The sequence below is a fragment of the Geotrypetes seraphini genome, chromosome 7 (genome assembly GCF_902459505.1).
Source record: "Geotrypetes seraphini chromosome 7, aGeoSer1.1, whole genome shotgun sequence".
Taxonomy (NCBI): Eukaryota; Metazoa; Chordata; class Amphibia; order Gymnophiona; family Dermophiidae; genus Geotrypetes; species Geotrypetes seraphini.
In genome coordinates, this window is record NC_047090.1 from 192,203,760 (window position 1) to 192,216,389 (window position 12,630).

The following is a 12,630-nucleotide window of genomic DNA, read 5'->3' on the forward strand; positions in this document are numbered from 1 at the left end:
TCCCCCCCTTCCAAAAGAAAGCCTCCAAGAAGGACTACTGTAGGCATAAGATATTCTCTTCTCACCCTGAGATAAAAAGGAGGCAGTGACATAGACTTGTGGACTGGGAAAGCACCTTGTCAGAGTTCTGGGAAACTGGGATTCTCTGGGCAACCCTTGAAAGGATGAATGCTAGCTGAGACCTAATCCTCAGTAAGCCCACAATGGAGAAAAATTATAATCACAATACAAGCTCATTTGAGCGTTCAGTCTTCAATTAATTTTTTACGCTAGTAGGGTCAGACAGCAGAAATATCCATGTATGTTGCAAACTCTGTTCATTGGCTTCTAAGCAGACCTAAGGCTGTGAAATCATACTACAGTATATCTTAAGAAGCACCTGAAAAATGTCAACCCAGCTGCACATGATAAACTGCCTTCGTTGAAGAGATCAGCAAGCTATTCTTTGTCAGATGCATCAGAATGCCAGCAAAGAAACAGCAAACTTTGGCTGCTTCATGGAGCAGTAATGGGGGGGGGGGGGCATCATTCGGTCACAGAAAAGGGTCAATGATCTCATCACAAATTTTGTTGGGGACATACAAGCCTTCTCAGTAGTCGAATCACCAGAATTCATTCAGTTGGTCACTGGTCTTCAACCAGGCAAAACCATATTGGCTCACAAGGCTCTTACTGGACACATTGAGGACCAGTATCGTAAGATGACAGATGACCTTCAGAATAAGCTGTCACTTGTGACTGAAGTCTGCACAACAGCTGATTTATGGACCTCCCACAATGGAAGCTTTTTTGGAGTTACCATACACTGGATCGAAATCAGCACATTGGAACAAGTCTGCAGCACTGGTATAGTCATGTTTATAAAGACAACTACTTTTGACCTGATTGCATCCACACAGAATTTTGTATCACTGACAAAGTTACTGACAACAGATCAAGAACATAAGAACAAAAGAATAGCCTTACTGGGTCAGACCAATGGTCCATCAAGCCCAGTAGCCCATCCTCATAGTGGCCAATCCAGGTTACTAGTACCTGGCCAAAACCCAAGGTGTAGCAATGCTACCAATACAGCAATGCTACCAATACAGAGCAAGCAGTGGCTTTCCCCTGTCTTTGACATTAATAGACTTTGGACTTTTCCTCCAGGAACTTGTCTAAACCTTTCTTAAAACCAGCTACACTATCTGCTCTTACCACATCCTCTGGCAACGCGGTCTAGAGCTTAACTATTCTCTGAGTGAAAAAAATTTCCTCCTATTGGTTTAAAAAAAGTATTTCCCTGTAACTTCATCGAGTGCCCCTAGTCTTTGTAATTTTTGACAGTGAAAAATCGATCCACTTGTACCTGTTCTACTTCACTCAGGATTTTGTAGACTTCAATCATATCTCCCCTTAGCCATCTCTTTTCAAAGTTGAAGAACCTCAACCATTTTAGTCTTTCCTCAAACTTTGTTAAGGCATTCTCAAGAGACAGAAACAGTGGTTGTAGAACCAACACAAGTTGTGCCCTCACAAATCGACAATGGAGAGATGACCTTCACAAACATTGCAGACATCCTAGACAACCAAACAGATACAGGAGCACTTCCATCACCATTGTTATATTACCCACACAATGAACTTGATTGCTGTGTCCTGATTCAAAAGGGGCCAATGAAGTTGCAAATTACAAGACGTTAAGCTGTAGAACTTTGGCAAAATGCAGTATCCTCTGAAACAAGTACAGTAAAAGTCCATAGCCAGCTGAAATAGTATACACAACTTTGGAAACCACACTTGCTGTACCAAATGTTACTAGATGGAATTCATTCTATTTTGCTGTTGGCAAAGTGTATTCTATTTTGAAGAAGTCTGAAACTGTGCTCAATGATGTCAGCATAGCTATTGCTAGCATTCAGCATTTTCAGTTGGCAGAACTAATGTCAGCAAAGGCCTATGGGAAATTATCTGACTCTGGAATGTTGATGCAGAATTCTGTGCTCCTGCACAGAATTCACATACATTAATCATCCAGCCAGACTGGATTGTTTATCAAGAAGATAGGCTGCTTGAATGGGACAAAGAAGCCAGAGACTAATCCCATCTACCATGCCTGCAAGTATCACACCTTCCTTATCAATTAAATTAACCATTGTTTCAAACAGTTTACAAATTCTAAACAGAAAGATACTGGGACATACAATAGTTTCTATATTCAGAATAAGATTCCAAGCTATAAAAGCCCCCTCGCAGCATCAACCCCCTTTTTTGGCTCTTGGCACTCTGGTCCTCTCTTGTTTCTCTTGAGCTATCTCTCTCTCTCTCTGGCTCTCCTTAGAACTTCAGACTCTCTGTCTCTGAACTCTGTAAGGCAGGGAAACTGCTTTGCTCTCTACTTAATTGTAATGCTTAATTGTAATGCTTATAAATATTGTTTTTCTGTAAGCCTATTTCTATAATATATTCTTTATGCAATCACCTCTAACAATCTTATTGGATTCTCTTCCTGGTGAATCTTCAGTGAGGGAACTGAACCTGGGACCTGGCGTGTGTAAGGGCGCCTCTCACGTAACCCCACCAACCATACATTGTGGGGGCCACTAACAATCCTTACAAATGACATCTCTGAGAAGCTTTCCCTAACAGCTTTCCGCTCAAATGAAATTGCTTTCATAGCAGAGTATATTAAGGTGATGAAACCAATTGCTATGGCACTGGACACACTGCAGGCTGAAGACCAGCATTTCGTGAGAGTTCTTCTGCCAATGATTTCTTCCTTGAGTGTACATCTTACCTCCATCAGGCCTTCGCTCAAATTTGCCAGCCTACTTGCTGATGCTCTAATGAATGGAATCATTAAGCGCTTTGGTCTACTTGAAGCTATGGATGATTCGATAGTAGCAAGTGTTTCACATCAACAGTTCAAGCTGTGCTGGAACCAGTCAGATGCTGCCAGAGCTCATGCCAAAAGACTTGCTGAAGCAACTCTTAATGCAGCACCAACTTCCAGTGAAGACACCAGCTTATTCTGCTTCTATGAATCAAATAAAGGGGACAACACTGTGCAGTCGGAACTAGACCTCTTCTTAAATCTTGCAATTCTCTTTACAACGGAATCCCCCAAAAAGAATTACGATGTCTACAACTTATTCAAAACACAGCAATAAAACTTATTTATAAGTTATGGAAATATGATCATGTCACCCCTCTCATGAAAGAAGCCCGTTGGCTACCTATTACACACCGCATTACTTACAAAATACTCATGTTGGTTTTTAAAATCAAATCTTCCCATCAACCACCTTTCCTCAACAAACTTCTTATCCCTTTCTGCCCTTCTCGGACTTTCAGATCAGCTGATCAGAATCTACTGTACGTCCCTTCAATTAAGGAATTCTTTTATACCAGGAAATCTAACTTCTCTGTAGTCGCTCCAACTTTATGGAATGCTCTGCCATCCCAACTTCGTCATGAAAAACTAATCGATAAATTCAAGACAAAACTAAAACATTCCTATTTCAAGATGCATTTCACTGCTCTTGAACCCCTCATCATCAAGTTAGTCAACTGCTTTTAAGAAGCGATCCCATCCCTAATGTTTTACCCCCCCCCCTTTCTTTCCTTTTTCCTTCAACTCTTTTTTTTTTTTTCTCTTCACCACTAATAATGTAATCTTACTCCCATCCCCTCTTTTCTAACCCCAGTATCATGTTTGTTATTGTCAAATGTCTTTTATGTACACATCCCCTCTTTCTTATAAGCATTACTCTTATTCTTATTTTATCATTTTACTGTAAACTGGCCAGATACCAGTTGATGGTCGGTATATTAAAAATTAATAAACTTGAAACTTGATATATCCAGTCTCCAGTGCTATCTAATTGTGAAAGAAGTGTTTATTCTGAAGAATACGAGCCTTCCATCAAGTGCACCAGTGAAGAGACTCTTTAGCATCGGTGGACAGATTCTTACACCACACAAGAACAGTTTAACTGACAAGCATTTGAAATGCTTTTAATGCTCAAAGCCAATAAGAAATTAATTTTAAAATAAAGTACTCATTTTTATAATGTTCATATAGTTATAATTAATAAACAAAGTAACTATTAACTATCTAGTTAATTTTTTTAGTAACTAGTACTGTATAGGCAGTATCCGTTTTATGAACATCCGACTTACATTGGACTCATACTTATGCACGGGGGTCATGTTCTACCTCTTTCTTCAATAGGAGAATTGTTGGGAGAGCAAATTATTGGACATGGTGGTGAGAGAGGAGTGAGATAGAGATGCATGGGGAAGACAGAGATGAGAGGGAGTAATGTTGGATGTGGTGGTGGTGATGGAGAGAGAAGAGTGGCATGGATGGAAAGGGATGCAAGAGGGGCCTCAAGGAGATGAAGAAGGTGGGAAGAATATTATGATCCGAGTTACATATAAATTCAACTTAAGAACGGTTTAAAAAACAGAACCTGTTCTTAATCCGGGGACTGCCTATAAAGTAACTATTTACATTTAGTGGAAAGTAACTGAAATCAGTAATCAGTAATGGTAACTAGTTACTTTTTTACAGTAACTAGCATAGCACTGTGAGGTGAGTGCCTGATCTTCCTTTCTAGTGCAATATGCACATCATTCTTTAACACTTGGAATGTTTCAAAGCAGTCCCTGGAACCTAGGGAGGGACAGATGAGCAGCCTGTAGTTGAAAGGAATAAACACAATGTGAAGTATCTGTATACAAATGCTAGAAGCTTAAAAAAATAAAATAGGAGAGTTAGAGTATATAGCACTGAATGATGAGATAGATATAATAGACATCTCAGAGATCTGGTAGAAGGAGGACAATCAATGGGACACTGTGTTACCTGGGTACAAATTATATTGCAAGGATAGAGTAGATCAAATTGGAGGGGGGTGGGGTTGCGCTATATGTTAAAGAGAGAATTGAATCAAATCAAAATAACATTCTGTATGACACAGATAGCAGTGTGGAATCCTTATGGATAGAAATTCCATGTGTGAAGGGAAGGAATATAAAGGTTGGGTTATACTACCATCCCCCGGGACAAAATGAGCAGACAGATGAAGAAATGTTTTCAGAGTTTAAGAAAGCTGGAAAATTGGGCAACACTATAATAATGGGTGATTTCAATTACCAAAGAAAAAAACAAAAATTATGCTAGACACAATTTTGATTGCTCCACTGACCAACATATAGTACAATACAAGATAGGAAAAATTTGCAGTATATTCCACTCAGCTCAAATGAGCATAAATGTTGTGGAGAAAAAAAAGCCTCAGTTAGTGCTTCATGGGCTCAAAAAAAAACAAAACAAAAAACAAACCTCCACAAAAACTTATTCTGTAAGTATATCACACAGTCAATGTATTGCTCAGTCCACAGATTCAGTCGGCATCAATTCCCAAACAAAAGTATACTGTCAAAACAAAGTAGAAAGCACAGTTACTTACCATAACAGGTGTTATCCAGGGACAGCAGGCAGATAGTTTCAAGTTTTTATTTATATTTGATGAATCGCTTATTCCAGTTACTAAGCGATTTACAACTTCATAAAACAGGTTTATATAAGTAATCAAAATAACTTAAAACTAACTATTAAGACATACACGAAACGAGAAGGATAGAAGGGTAAAGTTACATCATCACAGCTTAAGAAAAGAAACAAAACAAGGAATAGGTGACGTCACCGACGGAGCCCCGGTATGGACCACTTTAAAAGTGCATCGCCACTTTTTAAGTCTTTAGAAAGTTTGTGATAGCCCACACCGCACATGTGCGAGTGCCTTCCCACCCGATGTAGGCGCGCGGCCCCTCAGTTAAGATAAGCCAGCTAATAAGCCTACCCGAGGAGGTGGGTGGGTTGTGAGAATATCTGCCTGCTGTCCCTGGATAACACCTTTTACGGTAAGTAACTGTGCTTTATCCTAGGACAAGCAGGCAGCATATTCTCAGTATGGGTGACCTCCAAGCTAATAAGAATGGGATGGTGGGAGTGTTGGCCTTAGGAAAATAAATTTTGTAATACCGATTGGCTGAAGTGCCCATCCCTTCTAGAGAAGGACTCCAGACAATAGTGAGAAGTGAATGTATGAACTGAGGACTAGGTGGCATCGTTACAGATTTCCTCAATGGGAGTATATCTGAGGTAAGCTACAGAAGCTGCCATAGCTCTAATTTTGTGGGCTGTGACACGACTCTCCAGTGCCAGTCCAGTCTGAGCATAACAGAACAAGATGCAGGCAGGAAAAAACACTGGTAAAACAATTGACTGATTGAGATGAAATTGAGTGACAACTTTCAGAAGAAACTTTGTAAAAATCTTTATTCATTTTACAACTTACAACAAGTGTAACACAAAGTAACATTTGAACTTAACATCACTTGATTTTCTATCATGATGCACATAAAGTAATTAAATTCAACCCCCACCCTCCCCCACCTTATCATATCCAATCATAATATATCACATAAAATATTCTTTTCAATTAATCTAACCATTACTAAAAAAAATCTGAATTCCCCCCACCCCCACACTCTCCCTCTTTCAAATATCACATAATCACATATATCAAATAACAAAATCATCCATTCTTTTCATAATCAAATAGTGAAAAAACAAAAACTATCCCCCCTCCCCATATTTTCATTTATACTATTTAGGGAAAAATGATTCCTATTCATTACAATAAGTTGTCAATGGCCCCCACACATCTTGAAATTTATTAAAATTTCCTTTCTGAATCGATATTGTTCTTTCCATTTTATAAATATGACACACTGAATTCCACCAAAAGCTGTAATTCAATCTATTCCAATTTTTCCAGTTACATGTAATTTGTTGTATGGCAACTCCTGTCAGGATAAGTAAAAGCTTATTATTGGAAGAAATTTGACTCTTCGCCCTCATAGACATGCCAAATAAAACTGTATCATACGATAAGTCCACATGAAACTTTGGATACTTGCGCAGAACCACTTTGTCTTGATGAAAAACTGTGAAGGGTGGATCTGCTACCAAGGCTTGTAACTCACTGACCCTCCTGGCAGAGATGAGAGCAATAAGGAAGACAACATTCCAGGTGAGAAACTTGAGATGAGCTGTGGCCATTGGTTCAAAAGGTGGCTTCATTAAACTTGAAAGTACCACATTAAAGGTCCCAGATCAGTGTTCTTCAACCACCGGTCCATGGACCAGTGCCGGTCCACGGAAATTTCTGCCGGTCCATAGGGCCAGCACGTACATCAGGCCCAAAACAGTGTTCTTCAACCGCCGGTCCACGGTGCAATCGATGTGGCGCTATCTTCAAGCCAGCTCGCTCTTCTTAACTGATTCAGTGCACAAAGCCACGGGCAGTGGCTCCTACAGGCATATGTCGGTTCTTCTTATCTCTCTTGACTTGTCATCAGCTTTCGATACCATCGACCATAGCCTTCTTTTGGAAAGACTACAGTCCATTGGAATCACTGATCAGGTCTTCTCATGGTTTAAATCTTACTTTACTAATCGTTCTTCAATTATATCCTTTAATAATAGTACATCAAACATATTTTCAGCTTCATACGGTATTCCTCAAGGTTCCATTCTCTCTCCTTTATTATTTAATATTTTTTTAGCCCCGCTTCTGACCCTTTGCCAATCCATTGGCTTCCAAGTCTTTGCATATGCAGATGACATTCAGCTTATACACCAGCTAGAATATAATAACCCTGACGAAATAGCATCTGTCAATAGGAAACTTGAGCTCGTTCATCAATGGCTCGAGACTAACCGGCTAGCCTTAAACATTGAAAAAACGAATGTTATGTTCTTCCCATGGAAGGATGACCAAAAGCTGCTTTCTCCAATTACCATTAAAGGTTCGACCTTACAACTAACAAGAAGCATCAAGATCCTAGGAGTAATCTTTGATAATAAACTCACTTACCACGAACACATTAATAGTATCGTTAGATCTACATTTTTTCGACTACGGCAAATTCGTTCAGTTTCAAAATTTCTATCCCCTAAATCCATAAATATTTTAGTTCATTCTTTAGTAATTTCGAAAATCGATTACTGTAACGCACTGTTTAAAGGTATTGCTTTAAAAGAAATCCGTCGTTTACAGATCATACAAAATGCTTCTATAAAACTTATAAAAAAAGCAAAAAAATTTGATCATGTTACTCCGTTACTCAGGGAAGCACATTGGCTCCCTGTAGCCCATCGAATAACCTACAAATTAAACTTATTAGTTTTTAAAAGTCTTCTTTGTAAATTTCCCTCTTTTATTTACAGAGTTTTGATCCCCTATACTCCACTTAGATCTCTTAGATCGATTGGTCAACATCTTCTGACAGTCCCTTCTTTAAAAATTATAAATACTAGGTGAAATTCAATCTTTTCTGTCACAGCACCTCAAACCTGGAATTTACTTCCAATCAATATTCGTGAGGAATTAGATTTGGTTAGATTTAAAAGTAAGCTCAAATGTTTTCTTTTAAAGATGCATTTGACAGCTGAGATAACCAGTACGCACGACCCGACCAAAGTTTTTTATAGATCTCTTACGTTCTACTTTGACCTCCCTTTGTTCTTCCTTTCCTAATGTTGTTTACCATAAATGTTTTCTTTAGCCTTTTCAAAATTGTATTTCTTTCCCTTCTCCTTCCCCTTTGTATCCCATGTTTGTCTTAAGTGTTTTGTTTTCGGTTTTTTTATATGAAATTGTCAGTCTCCCTCTATTAACGTATGTTATTATTATATTATGTACATCGCTTAGAATGTTGAATAAGCGATTAATCAAATATTGAATAAACTTGGAAACTTGGATCCTGCACCTGAACCGGAAGCCTTCTCTCTGATGTTGCAACGTCAGAGGGAAGGCTTCCAGATGAGGCACGGGACGTGCAAAGCGCAATTAATACTATTATGGGGGCGGGGTCTGGGGTAGAGATTGAGTAGAGATGGGCGAGGTCTGGCCTACGATTTAGCCCAGTGTTCTTCAACCACCGGTCCACGGACCGATGCCGGTCCACAGAATAATTCTTTTATTTCTGCCAGTCCATAGGTGTAAAAAGGTTGAAAAACACTGTCCCAGATGACAGGTGGAGGCTTGCGAGGTGGTTTAACATTGAAAAGTCCTTTCATGAATCTGGAGACCAAAGGATGAGCAGTAAGAGGTTTTCCCTCGACTGGCATGTGAAAAGCTGTAATAGCACTTAGATGAACTCTTAGATGTGGACTTGAGACCAGAATCAGATAAATGAAGTAGATAATCCAACACCAATTCCACTGCTAGTGAAGCGGGATCATGATGATCAAGAAGACACTAGGAAAAGAACCTAGTCCACTTTTGTTGATAACATTGCCAAGTGGCTGGTTTCCTGGAAGTATCAATAATATATCAAACAGGCTGAGAGAGATGTAATTCAGAAGAACTCAGCCCAAGAGAAACCAAGCTGTCAAGTGTAATGATTGCAGGTTGGGATGTAGAAGTGACTCCTGTCGTTGAGTAAGCAGAGTAGGAAAAACTGGAGGAGGTATTGGTTCCCTGGAGCTGAGCTGAAATAGAAGGGAAAACCAATGCTGTCTGGGCCACCGAGAAGCAATGAGAATCATGGTGGCCGTCTCTCATTTGAGTTTGAACAGAGTCCTCAACATGAGAGGGATTGGAGGGAATGCATATAGAAACAGTCCCGTCCAGTCCAGGAGAAAGATATTGGCTTCAGACGAAAGGATCCAGAGAAGGGTCCAGAGAAGAGCAACTATAATGGTTAAGGGGCTGGAGGAGTTGCCGTACAGTGAGAGATTAGAGAAATTGGGCCTCTTCTCCCTTGAAAAGAGGAGACAGAGGGGACATGATCGAAACATTCAAGATAATGAAGGGAATAGACTTAGTAGATAAAGACAGGTTGTTTACCCTCTCCAAGGTAGAGAGAACGAGAGGGCACTCTCTAAAGTTAAAAGGGGATAGATTCCGTACAAACGTAAGGAAGTTCTTCTTCACCCAGAGAGTGGTAGAAAACTGGAACGCTCTTCCGGAGGCTGTTATAGGGGAAAATACCCTCCAGGGATTCAAGACAAAGTTAGAAAAGTTCCTGCTCAGCCATAACTTATGCAGGTAAGGCTAGTCTCAATTAGGGCACTGGTCTTTGATCTAAGGGCCGCCGCAAGTGTGGACTGCTGGGCACGGGTGCGGGCTGCTGTTTTGACCCAGAAGCGACAATTCTTATGTTCTTATGACTACCTGAGTGTTCAAGAATGATGTGCCTGTTGCACTAGAAATTCTAATTTCTAATTTTTTAAAAAAATTTATACTTATACACCACCTTCCTGATATTGTACTGGTCTCTAGCACCTCCACTGGAAGACTATCTTCTGTAAAGAAATATTTCCTTATATTTCTCCTGATCCTATCCCTTTTTACTCTCAGCCCATCTTTTAGCAGAAACACCTCAGAAGACTGTAGCAAGAGAGGTCCAGGGACACCTGTTCTTAAAGGTAACAAACATACCTCTGAGTATAACAGAAAGAGATGAACAAGATATTCCCAATGGAGGCAGTTCTACATCAATGGCTATCACACTTCAAGTGAGTATAAGTAGTCTGTGAAAGTATGTGTAATGCATGGTCTGTATATATTCTCCTAAAACACTCAGTGTAACCTTGAGTGACAGAAAATGTTAATCACAAGGAATCAGTGAATAACTGGGTTCTGTTACAGTCCATAAGTTTTCTAATTACATATTATATACAGCCAACTTTCTCTGTTCCAAACCTATACATTTCTCCACCCCAAGCATCCCACTCATTCTAGAGGTGTCCTGAAGATAATGTTCTCCAAGTAGAAACCCACCTGTCAGTGAAGAGCCGTGTAGCCAGCATGTAATTCATTGTTGTTCTATGTTCCAGAAAGGGCCTAAAAAAAATATAAAATAAGAATTAGAACAAAAGATCAGCAAAGGGTAAGAAAAGGGAGCACAGGGGTGAGAGAGTATGAATGAGGAACACAGTGACAAGGCAGAAGACAGAAATTATAGATTTTTAATATTAAGTCTACAATTTTCTATTTGAGTTCCTTTAGAATCCTGGGTGAATACTACCAAGTCCCAGTATTTTGCTATTATTTAGTTCAGTGTTCTTCAACCACTGGTCTGCAGAAAATTCCTGCTAATCCACGCAGGGCCAGCAAGATTGGTGCGCAAAATTCCTGCCGGTCTGCACAAGGCTGAGAACAGCCTCCAACAGTAGCTTCCTCCACTCCCAGCAGCTCTCAGTACTTGCTTGCAGCAGCGATTCACTTCGGTAGCCTTGGGGCTTTTGCTGAGTTGTGTCCCGCCTCCGATGATGCAACTTCCTCTTTCCATAGAGGTGGTGCGAGCCATCAAATGACCCAAGGCTGCCTAAGTGAATCGCTGCTAGGAGGGGAGTGGAGGGAAGGGAAGGGAAGGAAGCCACTGTTAGAGGCTGGAAAGCTGCTGGATAAAGGGAGAGCTGCTATTGGACCTGGGGGGATGAAAAAGGAGAGATGCTGCTGGAGGAGGGAGGGAAAGGGAAGAGAGTTACTATTTGATTGGAGAGGAGGGAAAGGAGAAGGAAAAAAAGGAAGGAAACAGCTGGCAGGGAGATTAGAGGAAGGAAAGGGGTCAGGGAGGAATGGAGAGATCAGATGAGGGAAAGGGGAGAGACAGAGGAATGAGAAAGTAGAGAGACTGATGCTGGGAAGGGGGGGTCAGCAGAGAAATAAGGAGAGAGGAACAAAGATGCTAGGTCTGGTGTAGGAGAGATAAAAATGAAGAGAGCAGTGAAGCTGGAATGAATCATGTAAAAAGGAGAGAGGTGGGGCGCAAGCTGGATGGAAAGGGGAGAGGGGCATAGAAAGGCAGATATATGGAAGGGGGAGAGGGCAGACAGTGGATGGAACGGGCAGACGCAGGAAGGAAGAGAGTGAAAAGAAGATGAAAGCAGAAACCAGAGACAACAAAAGGTAGAAAAAAAAATTTATTTCTATTTTGTGATTAGAATATATCAGATTTGAAATATGTATCCTGCTAGAGCTGGTGTTAGACATAACTGGGGACTGCAAAGCCCAGGCAGTGCTTCTTTAGTTTCCAGCTGGCTTAGGGCTCTCTCTGGCCAGGGGGCAATTGCCCTAGTTGCACTCTCGTAACACTATTCCTGTCATGTGTGACTGCGGTATTCTGTTAGAATGATATTTCTGTGTAGCATTCTATAATAATTTGGCTTATTCAGTTTTCTTGATAGAAGAGGGGATATATGTGAAGGGGAGGGGAGACAGGGGTTATGTTGATCCTTGCTCTGTATTATTTGTATTATTAATAAAATGTATTCAATATAAAATCATAACTGAGGCTTGTGCGGATGGGATCAGATGGTTTGCGGGGACCGAGCTGATGGGGACGGGGTGGAAATGGGGTTTTTTTAATTTCAGCCTTCGTAGTTCTTTTATTTCCGCCGGTCCATAGGTGTAAAAAGATTGAAGAACACTGATTTAGTTTATCAATTTTCTTTAGCACCTTTTAAAGTCAATGATTGGGACAGACAGAAGGTCCATCAAGTCCAGTATCCTGTTTCCAACAGTGGCCAACCCAGGCCCCAAGTACCTAGCTAGATCCCAAGTA

General features: G+C 40.4%; 1 protein-coding gene across 4 annotated transcripts in view; it reads right to left on the bottom strand.

Moving 5' to 3' along the window:
• TTLL5 (tubulin tyrosine ligase like 5) overlaps nt 1-12,630 on the bottom strand; it is a 602,590-nt gene that overhangs the window by 284,164 nt on the left and 305,796 nt on the right. For all 4 annotated transcript variants that reach the window (XM_033951293.1, XM_033951292.1, XM_033951290.1 and 1 more), the window contains one exon: nt 10,845-10,907. In XM_033951293.1, coding sequence (XP_033807184.1) covers nt 10,845-10,907 — 63 coding nt within the window. The remainder of the gene's footprint in view (nt 1-10,844; nt 10,908-12,630) is intronic.